This window comes from Caloenas nicobarica, chromosome 1, assembly GCF_036013445.1.
Source record: "Caloenas nicobarica isolate bCalNic1 chromosome 1, bCalNic1.hap1, whole genome shotgun sequence".
Taxonomy (NCBI): Eukaryota; Metazoa; Chordata; class Aves; order Columbiformes; family Columbidae; genus Caloenas; species Caloenas nicobarica.
Genome location: NC_088245.1, coordinates 142,373,265 through 142,385,731, shown reverse-complemented (window position 1 = coordinate 142,385,731; position 12,467 = coordinate 142,373,265). Strand labels below are relative to the sequence as shown.

Here is a 12,467-nt window from a genome sequence, read left to right as displayed (position 1 = left end):
ACGTGGGACGGCGGCGGCTCGACGCTCGCCTGCGCCGCAGCCGCCCCGCTCCCTGGAGTACGCGTGCGCAAGGCGGGAAGGTGCGGAGGGAGGAGAGGGGCGTGACGGGAAGCAGATAACCCCTCATGCGCATGCGCGCTCCGCAGTCAATGGGAAGGGGCGGGGGCTCGCGGGAGCTGGGGCGGAGTCTGGTTGCCCGCGGCGCTGCGGTCACGTGGCCGAAGCGGCCGGGAGGGGCGGGGCTGGTTGTCAACGGAGAATGTGGGTGCGCGCGCGCCCGCGTAGGGCGGCGGCAGAGGGAGAGCGGCCCGGGTGCGCGCGGTGCTGGGCGGGGGTGCAGCGCCTCGCCCCGCCCCGCCAGGTGCGGGGGGAGCCGGGCAGCGCACACGGCTGCGGCGCGGTGGGGGGAGCTTTGCGCGGGGCGCTGAAGGGCTGACTGTGCTCCCGCAGGCCTGGCGGCGGGCCGGGGAGCCTGGTGATGGGTGCTGGGGGCGTGCAGCGGGGGTGAGCGGGAGCGCGGTGCCGCGGCCTCCCGGGAGCCCGTGACACCGGGGTGCTTGGCCGCGGCGTGTGAACACCGGCAGCTGCCGCCTCGGAGCCCGGCCCGCCCTGCGCGGCCGCCGCCCCGCTTCCAGGCTGTAGCCGCGCGTCGACCTGAGGCAGAGACGTGGCAGACGGCGGTCGGCAGTACCAGACGAGTGTTGTTGCTGCAGCGCGGAGGAGCGGAGCGCTCGGCGGCGCTTACCGGCCGCGTTCTCGTCGCCGCCGCGAGGTGGGTGTTCGCCCCGTGTCGCCGCGGGCCCCGCGGAGCCGGCCCTCGGGGTCTGCTCCGAAGCCGCTCTCCCCGAAGCCGCTCTCCCCGCTGCCCCGGGCCCGCTGGGGTGGAGCGGCGCGAGCCGCGGCGGCCGTTAACGGACCTGCCGCCTGCAGCCGGCTCGAAGGGGCCTCCCCGTCTCCTGCCCCGGCATAAGGGCCGGTGCTGGCCGTCTCCTAACTGGCTTTTCAGGCCTGGGGGCCCGTTAACGGGTCGGCTCAGTAACCGCAGCCCCGGAGACGGAGAGCATGGGTACAGCTCAGGCTCTGCCGCCGGCCATCCGTGTTTCTCCCCTGCCTCCCGGGCACAAGCCGGTGCTGAGTAAGCCCCAGGTCATCTCTGCTATGTTGCTCTCGCTCCATAGCTGTAAAACTTGTCCTTGTTGGAATTAGCAACAAGAACACTTTAAAAAATATTAAAGAAAAATAACCATGTTAATTCTTTTAGTTAATCGGCATTCTACAGGTGTGCTTTTCTGACGAACTGGCCTCTTCGTGCCACTTCCCAAGTCACTGTGTAGACATTGTATGTACCCCTTTCCTGGTCTTCATAGCACGTCCTTCTCTCTGTCTTAATTCTTTTTAATTAAAAAAAAGTAAAAATATAACTGTAGAATGAGATCATGGCTTGTGATATAAGCATCTTTGTATAAGCAGTAAAAATACAAAGCAGTAAAATACACACATTTCACCTTGTTTAACCAGTTTCTGGAAGTACTATTCATAGTATGTTTTCATCTTGTCATCCAAAGGGCTCTGACAGCAAGACAACAGAATGAAGACCAAGTGCTGTGGTCGATTTGTATTTTGCTCCAAGACAACCACCTATACGTTTCTGCTTGGAGGAGTGTTTATTGCGTTGGGCTCAAGTCGAATCCTCCTGATGAAGTATTCTGCCAATGACGGTGCTGTTGGGCAATAAACATAACATACCTCAAATAAGAAAGAGTTGATGTTTGGGGCAAAATGGATACCCAAAAGCTTAGTTCTTGGCATAAACATTCTGATATATAAATAGTGACGTGTATTTCTGTACTTGGGGGAAAAAAAAAAAGTGATAAGTTGGGTTGCAAGGTTTTTGATCCACGTGGAGGTTCACCCTTAAAAGATAAGGCAGTGAATTATTTTATTGCTGATTTTCAAAGACTAAATTGTGTAAGCAGTATCAGTGGTGCATGTCTGGACTGAAATATTTGTCTCAGAACAGGCTTAGGAAAAAAAAAGTGGTATCATAGTGGGTGTGCTATAACCAACTAGTATTACTGCTTCTCCTTTTGCCAAATATTAGTAAAGTATGCTAACGAAGGAAAGATACAGTCCTAGAAGAAGGTTGTGTCATCCTGGAAGTTATTTTTTGTGAGGGGAAAAAACCCAGCATATTGCTGTTTGGGGAAAAAATACCCATTTTCACATTTTTTTTTAGGCAGCGATGTTCTTGAGTCCTTCCAAAAAGTTCTGCTGTAAACTTGGACCAAATGAGGAAAGGTTTCAGCCCAGAAAGGAGACTGTTTGGGAAGTTGTATATCATAGAAATTTGAATATTTATAATGAAAGTGCCGACATAGCCTTTTGCATTTATCGAAAGTGGCTATAATTCTGACTGGAGGGCTTAAAATAGTTTCTTGCTCTAATGATAACAGGAGGCAGAATCTGATTGTCTACTCTCTGATTTGCTGAATCCCACAGAGAATAAATATGACTACCTTCCTACAACAGTGAATATATGTTCTGAAGTAGTAAAACTGGCCCTGTGTGTGGTATTGGCACTATGGGTTAAGAAAAAAGGTAAGTATGTTTAAAATAACTAAAATATGTTGATTTTCCAAGATTTGCTGTACTTGAAATCCTTTTTTTTGGTAAATGATAGATGCACATGTAGTAGTATGGAGTAGGTCCTACTAGTAAAGTTCACCAGAATTGTGTATTCCATGCAGAATTATAGCTAAACCTTATTTTATAACTCTAATTTGTGCTGTGAATTCAGGTGTTCTTGAGTTGTGTGTATGGTAGCTGAAATGGGGACAGGTAGGCTGAACTACAAAGCATAATGAAGACACAGTTTAACATTTTCAGAATTTTGACACGGTGTCGTGCTAGGATAATGAGAGTCACCTCCCTGTGAGGTCATGAATTGAACAGAAGCTTAGAAATTGCACCAACTCAAGGATTGGTCTTTAAGTTCTGTTGTTCTGACCACTTCTATTTATAAGCACCACTGCCTTCCACTGAAGGGGCTTTATGTGTATGTAGTGGTATTTGAGTTAGAAGCAACATATCAGTGTTAAAATTCAAAGTAGATTTGTTGTGAAAACAAATCCTGAGGTTAAGGAAAAGCAGTGTCAGGCTTCACTAGCTCCTGGTTTTGTATTGCAGGATATGTTTCCTTTTTTTTTTTTTTTCCCCTTGGCTTTTCTGTCTTGATGTAAAAAGGATGAGGGGTTAATTTAATAGGATTTCAAAATGGTAGAGAACAGATATTCAAATTGGAAGAGAGTGTCAGGCACTGGAGACTCATGTTAAATTGAGTGCTAGTTTTGACCGCTTTTCTGTGTAGCAGTCATGGCTTTGGCAAGCTGATGAAATTTTTACCTCCACCATTTGGTACAGATATACGTAAGATAGTAAATATATTCAGTCAGTGTTTGCCATCATTGGCTACTGCTGACTACACATTTTTGTTTGTGTTGTGTTTTTTTTTCTCCCCCCCCCCTTTTTTTTCTTCCAGATGTCTGAATTTTGCTGAAATTATGTGTCAGTGGTTCAGAAAGGATTAAATGCCATTGTGTATTCTTAAAGCTGTGCTAACAAAGTCACCAACTCTAGAGTAGTCTAGAATATCAAAGTAAATGTTATTCTTTGTGTCTTGTCCTTTAGTACTTCCTTTTTCCTCTATGTTCTCTTTTTACCCAGATCACGCGCTGCGTGCCACAGATACTGAGTTCTGATTTATTTTGTATTTCTGACGTTAGTGGCTACCCTTTGGGTGCTATATGAACAGATCTATTGTCTGTGTCATTGTTTCAGTTATAGATTGGATTGATAATAATCAGAAAATTATACCCAGTAATGATGTAGCTATTGTGTGAGGACTTTGGGGTGCTTTTTGGCCCTCAAAGAATGGTTGATAATTTAATTTTTGCTCCCAATGGACAAATACTCTGATGGGGGTAAAAAGTTCCTTGATGTTTTCTCTGCTAAAGCAAGGAAGTGAATGCCCATAGACACAGGATTGCTGCTCTAGCTGTGTGTTCTGCTCTGGATCTGCCCTCCATGTTGAGAGAGGGCTGCGGTATCTTAGTTTTTTCAGTCCAACAATGTTCTGGAAAACAGAGCATGGTACCTATTTGGTTACAAGGGAATGTTTTTTTAATAATAAGAAAGATGTCTTTCTTACTGATTTAATTTCTTTTCAGAGGGTTGCTTGGATCATCCCTTTGAATGCCTTTCCTGGAAGAGTTTTTGTAATTCCATGAAATGGTCAATTCCTGCCTTTCTTTACTTTTTGGATAACTTGATTGTCTTCTATGTACTGTCCTACCTCCAGCCAGTAAGTATACGTATACTGAATAAAATATCTTCTGAAATCTTAGTCGTAGATAACATTGCCCTTAGACTATCTATGGTTGTAACACACTGGCAAGGCAAGATTTGCAGGTAAAAGAATGATCTGTTGCCTGACCAGCCAGACCTTCTTCTCATTCTTGGTGTTGTACAGCTTTCAGCAGAGGGAAGTCTCTGTGCATTTTCTCCATCTGAAGTGATTTAGAAATAGGCTGAATTGCTTAAGTACTAGGCAGGTTTTTGGTGCTTTTCTTCCTTTGGTTTCTTTAACTCCATATTTCTCTTTCAATGCATTTGCTCATCTTGCTGGTACTTGAGCCGTGCTTTTCTGTGCAGCTCTTACCTCTTTATGTATGTGACTTCACACAATGACTTTGACTCCAAAGAAAAGTGAGTAAATGTAATCCCACAAAGGGACTAAGTATAACAGGAACTGAGGAGGGGAGGAGGAAAATGGTTTGACTCTTAATTTTTGCATTTTTTTGTTATGTTTAAGCACAAAATTTAATTAGTGCTTCTGGCTACATTCAGCCTTTTGGATGAATCTGCATACACTCAGGAAATAGTACAGGTTTTGTGCTTTATTTTTGCACTAGGACACTTTTTGGTTTATAATCTATGTTTGAAGTTAGATGGAAACAGATAGTTAGTGCTTCCTATAAAATACCATGGCTGCCGCTGTTTGACATAAAAAGTAAATATAAATATTTCTATTCCTTCTCTTTCAGAATTTTTTATTAAAATATTGTCCTTTTAGGTGTACATTTCTGTCAGGAACAGACCAGAGTCTAGAATAGGACTTGGCTGGAAAAATCTAATTAAAATCAAGAGTCATTATCTTAAAATAGCATACACAGGTGTTTGGTTCCGTGGTTTGTTGTGTGGGATTTTTTGGTGTTGTTTGGGTTTTTTTCATATTTTCTTTTTTTCAACTTTAGGAAGGAAATTCAGCTATAATGTTTGCAATAGCAAAGCCTGATGTTTACAAGGTTACATAAACACTATTGCTTTCTTAAGCAATTTGATTTGGCTCAGTTAAGATCACCTTTTGTAAAATGCACAGCTTTTATATTTTACACACACCCTCACCTTTTGTCTCTTTCCCCTCAGAACATGTGCTCCACGATTCCTCTTTTTTTAGAACTCTTAGTATCTTATACCTTTTAACTAGATATATTTTATGAGGGTTAGCTGAAATTGTAACATTATAATGGTAAACAAGTATTAAAAGAGATAACTAAATACCTGTGAGATGGAATACCTTGACAGTATATAAGACCATGGAAGTGAAAAGGCGGAGGCAAGACGCTTGAAAGAAGGTGGCCATACCTGACTGCACTTGGTTTCATGTGACTTTAAAAACTAAGTAGGTTTGGGACTAGATAATACCTGGGTGAGCAGTTACTTGAAGTATAGAGTTGCTTTGGTGAGATTTTTTTGCCTGAAGCTTCAGCTATAACTATGATACTCTTTAGTGGCTAATATTTGCTAGTGATAAGACTTTTTAGAGGCTTTTTGTGACATGTAAGTTAGTGGCATGGTGATCTTTGGTAAATTATGTTTCTTATTCCTTCTCATTTAGAACAGAGGTCCCTTGAGGCCGCAGAGAACAAAGCGACTCAAAATTAATTCCTTGTAGCTGTCCTATTACGGATTTTCATCATATTATGTTACCAGAGATGTTGAGTGAGGAGCTTTGACTGTCAAGCAAAACTAGAGTGCACATGGAACACTTGTACATTTTATATTGAGCCTCTTTTTTCCAGAGTGGTTTCTGCTAGTTCCAGATTCTCTTGTTTATTCAATATTTTTCTCCTTTCACAGTGTTCACCTAACATGAATATTTATTGAGTTGAAATCTTTCAAAGTGGAAAATTAGGCTGTTGTTTCTTAGGCAGATGTCTTATGTGTCAGTCTTTGGCTTACTTGAGACTGTGTTGTGTGTTTCATGAGATTTATTATTCAGAAGATAGTATGTTGGAATAGGGTGGAACTAAGGTAATGGGAAAAGGGCTTGTGCTTTTCCTTTGGTAAATGAAAAAGGCTCTGCTATTACAAAATTGGGAATGTGGAAATGCAGTGGAGAAAGCTCAAGATAAAGTCTGCATTTTGCACTTCTGAATCTATGTACGCTTTTGTGTAAAATTGTCTGAAAAAAGTAATCTCAATCTAAGGCCGAATTGGAAGAAAGAGTTCAGATGCCTAGATTTTTCTACCTTTACTGACTACATAGAGTAGTCGTGAATAAAACACAATTTGGGAAACACCTCTATCACTTAAAAAAAACCCCTTTTTTCCCCACTGGTGCTGGTAAACTCTGATCTTTAATGGTAACTGCAGTACCTAGAAGAGCCTGTTCTTGGTCCAGCATCCCGGTATAGAGTGTCTAATGCAGAGACCAAAAAGACAAACCTTGTCACAAGGAGTTTGCAGCTTGGGATCATGGCTGTGTGCTTGTGCACTGTCGTCATCATTATTATACAGCTATTCCCAAATAAGACAGGAGCTTCAGGGTTGTCTTGAGTTGTACTGTGAAACAGGTGAATTTTTTAGTAGAATTGTAGTCTTGAAAATTCGAGCTGAGCACCTCCTTACCTTTGATAAATGGTGCAGCAAATGGACTTGACATACAAGAAGCTTACTTTTCGCAAGTGCCTTGCCCAAGTCTGAGATTTCATGAACGCTGCAAGCTGGCACTGCAGCCAGAAGCAGACCTGCTTTCCCTTATTCTTTTCTTATTTTCATTTTGGAGCAACTTCCTCCTTTGTGCTGACAGCTGTTTTTGCAGCTGACTGGTCAGCCTGGCTGGGGAACTGATCTGACAGAAAACTGAACTGTTTTCTCTTTTGTTAAGTAAGTTTTTCACTGGATGGGTTTCCTCACATGTTTGTTTCAGTACAGCTTTCCCCACTGCAATCAAACTTAGGCTCTGTGGTTTGCTTGAGATTTTGAAATTGGACTTGAACGATGTTATAGGGGTATGTAATTCTACCACTTGGATAAAGAAGAAAGTTCAGTACCAGGATGATGCTTTTCACTCTAGCATCTTGTAGAAAGGTGAACACTTGAAGTCAGTGGGCTTCTGATGTCCACATGACATCTGGAGTGTAACTTTGTTCGCCTTCTTTTCTTTCTAGGCAATGGCTGTACTATTCTCAAATTTTGTCATTATAACAACGGCTCTACTCTTCAGGATAGTGCTAAAGTAAGTAGTATTGGCTAAAATAAATGACATTTTATATCTTCCTAGCCTCGATGAAGAAGTTAAGCTACATGCTTTCTCTTTGTCTGATGTGAACAGTGATTCTGTTTTCTTGTGGCTATACCAACTTGGAGAGATGGCTTAGTTTTCTACACCTGAAGGTGTACAAAATAATGGCTTATTAGGAGTCCCTACATATTTCTACGCATTTGGTCAACTGTAATAGAGAACAACTGGCTATATAGTTGTTGGATTATCAGAATAAAGGTTTGGGTACTTTAGTTTGTACATTAAATCCCATATTTCGTGATTAGCAGTCCATCGTAGTTCTTAAATGAATGTAAATGCAATCTAACAAGAGGGGATGAGATATGTAAGAGTGAAAGATAGACTTGTCTTCAGTAATATTGTGCCAGCCTGTGTTCCTGGTCAAATGCATAGTATGTTTAAAGAAGTGATTACATGTCCCTTCTTCATTATTCTTGTGACAAAAGCCAGCTTCTTTGTCTTATGTGTTCCACTTCACCTGATTTGTGCTCTTTATGGTGTGATTTAGATTCAGAAGAGGCTGGGAGGGAAATGGATATTTACCAAAAAGTTGCTTGTGTTGAATGTGGAGCAAAGATGCCTTTTCTGCAGATGCTAATATATCAAAAGAGTGTCTGATAATCTGACTTGAAATGCTTTTTCTCAGCTGTTTAGTTTTTTATCTCTTGTGATGTCGAGTTAATCTTCCAAATTTCTGATTTTCCCCAAGATAAACAAGCTTTGCTTGAGTGATAAAACAGTATAAATAGCTCTAACAGTCTTATAAATGACATTCATATATTTATATGATATACCATTGTAAAATACTAGAAAATGCCACAAAATCATGTGGGAAAAGTGAAACGTAGTGAAGTCTGTCAAAGAGGGCAATTATTTGAATGTCTGTGATTTCTTTTTATCCATCAGACCTGTGTTTGTTGGAGGCAACAACTGATTTTAAGTTGTCAGGCAGTCAGTATCTAGAACTAACATGATCTTGAAAGACTCCTTAAATTATCTCTACAGAATACTGCATTTTGTGTTTCTGTGATTGCCAGGCTTGCCATAGAATAACATGCGATGTTTTATCATTTTACTGTCAATTCTGCAAAGCCAGTCTCTGTCTCCTTATCTGTGGCATGATGTCTTTTATGTGTTTTATTGAGCTTGTTCTCATGTCCTTTAATTTGTACCACTGTATTTCTAAAGTTCGTGGCTTTTTTTTGTCTACTCCTAGGCAAAGACTCTCTTGGGTACAATGGGCATCTCTGGTGATTTTGTTCCTGTCCATCGTTGCCCTGACTTTAGGAACTGGAGGCCATCAGCAAAGCTTGGCTGCACATGGATTCCATCACAATATGTTTTTTAGTCCATCTAACCACTGCCTTCTCTATGCCGAACCTGAAGAAGCATGCCTGGAAAAGGGCAACTGTGCAGCCACGAGTTTCCTTCCCAGCTTCCAGTGGAATGTCACCAGTGCCATGGCAGGAGCATTGAAACCTCTCCGCCTGAGCCTCGGCCATCTACTTATTCTAGTGCAGTGTTTCATTTCTGCCCTGGCTAACATATACAATGAAAAGATCTTGAAAGATGGGGATCAGCTTGCTGAAAGCATCTTCATGCAGAACAGCAAACTCTATGCCTTTGGGGTGCTGTTCAATGGGCTTATGCTGGCGCTGCGGGCTAAGGACCGGAGGCAGATAGAGAATTGTGGCTTCTTTTATGGGCACAACATCTTCTCAGTGGCTCTTATATTTGTCACAGCTTTCCTGGGGCTGTCTGTAGCCTTCATCTTGAAGTTCCGAGACAATATGTTCCATGTTATGACTGCTCAGATCACCACTGTCATCATCACCACAGTCTCTTTCATCATCTTTGACTTCAGGCCTTCTCTAGAGTTCTTTTTGGAAGCTCCGGTAGTGCTTCTCTCCATATTCATCTATAATGCCAGTAAACCAAGAGGCCTGGAATATGTTACTCTGCGGGAAAGGGGCAAACTTGTCAAAGGAGTTGCATGGGAGAGGTCAAGTGGGGTAAGGATTTTCAGTACTTGTCTCCTCTGGTTTCTGGTTTGTTTCACCTCCATTTATGCTATGGAACGTTTGGAAGATTAATCTTGCACGTGACTGGACTCATCCCTGAACTCAAACACCAAAACTCCGCAGTATTTCTTAAAATCTTTTAAATTCATTGGGTATTGCTTTGCATATTCCAATTTTTCAATTCATGAAGCCTAGGTAAGCATTGCATTCCTGCTGTGAGCATAGACAGTCCTGTGAGCAACTTCAGCTTTGTACAAATGCTTTCTTCTAACTTCTATAACCAAAATATTTTACTGGCCGTGAGCATCCAAAAATTGGAGTTGACACCTGGGAAATAATTGTACTTAAGTAGAACTGATAAATCTGTGTACCTGAGCCCACATCATGAAGAAGTTAATATATTTGATGTTAAGATTCTTTCTACCTTAACAGTCAAAGACACCTGGAGACATAAAGGTGATGTTTAAATACGGAGTTTTAACATGTTGGATTTTTTTTCTTACCAAACATTTTTTCCAGGCTCATTCGTGTTTTTCAATCTAGTTAACTAGAACGTGGCAGGCATGCTGTTAGATATGTCGTACAATTGGGCTGAGCAGTCAGTCAATGGAGGAAGGGTTAATGTCTGAGAGAGCTTTTAGTCTGCCTGTGCAGATCTGTGCTGTAATACAAGTTGCAACCAGCAGAGTGCTGTCTCCATTTAATTCTAAAAAACATTAAACTTGGGAGAGATGGCTTCCAGAAATTCCACATGGTACATTTTTAGGTTGTTGTTTAACAAGCAGTAAATAACACAAATTCATATTTTTGGTATACCAGGCATTATCTGTTTTAGTACTTACAATTGAGCAGCTGTGGTAAAAATAAATAGCACTGCATGAGCAGGCTTCCTAATGAAGTAATGAGCTACAAGCTGTTTCAGGGAGTGAGTCACTAAAAAGTGTTAAAGATACAGGGAGTGTTTTTTATGATCATATATATCCTAGAGCAAGATTATAACACATTGGTAAGAAATTTTATATAAGTGATACATTCAAAATAAACTTCACTCTAATTTTTTTCTTTTTCTTTTTTTTTCTTTTTTGTGTTAATAACAAGATAAATTTTGCTCATGTTGTTCTCTTTTGCTTCTGGTTACTGTAGGATGGAGAAGAATTTGAGAGATTGAACAAACCAAGCAGTGACATTGACACAGATGAAGATTCCCTCTAGCATGAGGCTGGCTCAGAGAAGTACTATTACTCATACAGAGAGAATGTCAGCTCGTTATTAACATAGAGAAGGGTCATTTTCCCCACTTGCAGAGCAACTGAGACTATTTTGGGGCTGAATGCCAGAGGTGGATAAAGAAAACATTCAAGCCATACATATGGAGAGTTGTAGTCCCTCTTCCTATCCATGTAAATCAGGAGTTCAAAATCTGCTGAAAGAAACAACATTTATAAGTAATTCAAACAAAAAAAGGCTTGGACCTTGGACTCATTGGTCTGGGTGGCATGTTCTGTATTGTGGAAGGCAGTCCTTGACTCTAACCGTGTGTCTTTCACTGCTTTGATTGACTGTCCTGAGTCACTGCAACTTCCTGTATGAATTCCTTGATTAGCAAAGCAGAGAGAAAACTGTTCTCTACCTTGCAGAAGTGATACGAGCGTTGATTAATGGTTTTCCTGCATCTTCCAATGTACAAATGTTCCATTAAGTTTTCTTTTCAGGACTTAAGGTGTTACTACTAACCTCATAAATAATGAGGCATTTTGACTATTCTAATTGTATTTTGGCAATTCAGATTGACGTATCCCTAGCAGAGTAAAAAAGCCCTTCTGAACCAACCTCATCAAAATTTCACTTGAGAATGTATAATAAATAATGTGGGCTAAGGATATCTTGGTCCTTCAAAGAGACAGATCTCTAGAGTGTGATTTGAGTTGGAATGGTCTTAATTCTGTCTTCATTCCTGTTTTTACATCAGTGTAACACTATACTGACTCCTGTGGAGTCCTTTCTTTCTGATTTTCTCTGATGTGACTGAGAGCAGTATAGATTTCACTGACTTCAGCCACTAGTTCTCCTCACATTTTCAGTGTGAGACTGTCGTGTGCCTGTCTCCCAGTGTCTGGGGAAATGGAAATCTGGAATGCCTTTGTAGCAGATTGTGAATTTTACATGTGATGTATGTGGCCTAACTTTGAAAGAGCTTGAATAAAACAGAAGTGTGTTAAACAGTATGAATGCGTCATAGGGTCTTTTTTGCGTTTAGAAAGGCTATATGTAGAGGTTTAGTTTACACTCAGGGCACTATCTGAAAACAAATGTTATGCAGCTACAGTGGTGCCCTTCAGCATCTGGAGCACTGGGCAAGAGGGTGCAGGTGGTAATATCATTTGGTGTTACTCCACCCTATCAGACTGATAAGGTCTTGCATTCATTTTGTAGAGAAATCATTCTGCAGCATGCCAAGCATAGTGATCTCAGAGTCACTGTTAAGGCATCTGCTGGATTGTATTTTGAGCGAGATGAAAAATAGGTTCCAAATAATTCAGAGAATTTTTAAAGGGAGACGGGAATAGGGATGCAGAGAAGAGATTCTTGGTATGTTCCTAAAGGCTCCTCTCTCAGAACAGTAGAAAAGATGTTGGTTTATAATTTCCTTCCTTCTAAAATGCATCTTTCATAGTTGAAAGATACTGTCAAAAGAATTTTTAAGAAGATAAGCAATGAGTGCAGTGTCAGAGCTTCATACCACAGTGTATAGTAATCAGTTAGCGATGCATTTCTCTGTGGACTGAAGACAGTCCTGTCTTTGTTCTCCTCTGCCATCCTGT

General features: G+C 41.5%; 1 protein-coding gene across 1 annotated transcript; it reads left to right on the top strand.

The window, feature by feature from the left end:
• Nucleotides 1-293: 293 nt before the first annotated feature.
• On the top strand, nt 294-11,863 carry SLC35A5 (solute carrier family 35 member A5). Its single transcript, XM_065626665.1, has 7 exons — nt 294-772; nt 1,566-1,718; nt 2,500-2,598; nt 4,227-4,360; nt 7,512-7,579; nt 8,841-9,636; nt 10,789-11,863. Exons 2-7 carry the CDS (start codon nt 1,589-1,591, stop codon nt 10,855-10,857), a joined length of 1,296 nt encoding a protein of 431 aa, XP_065482737.1. The 5' UTR covers nt 294-772; nt 1,566-1,588; the 3' UTR covers nt 10,858-11,863.
• Nucleotides 11,864-12,467: the final 604 nt, after the last annotated feature.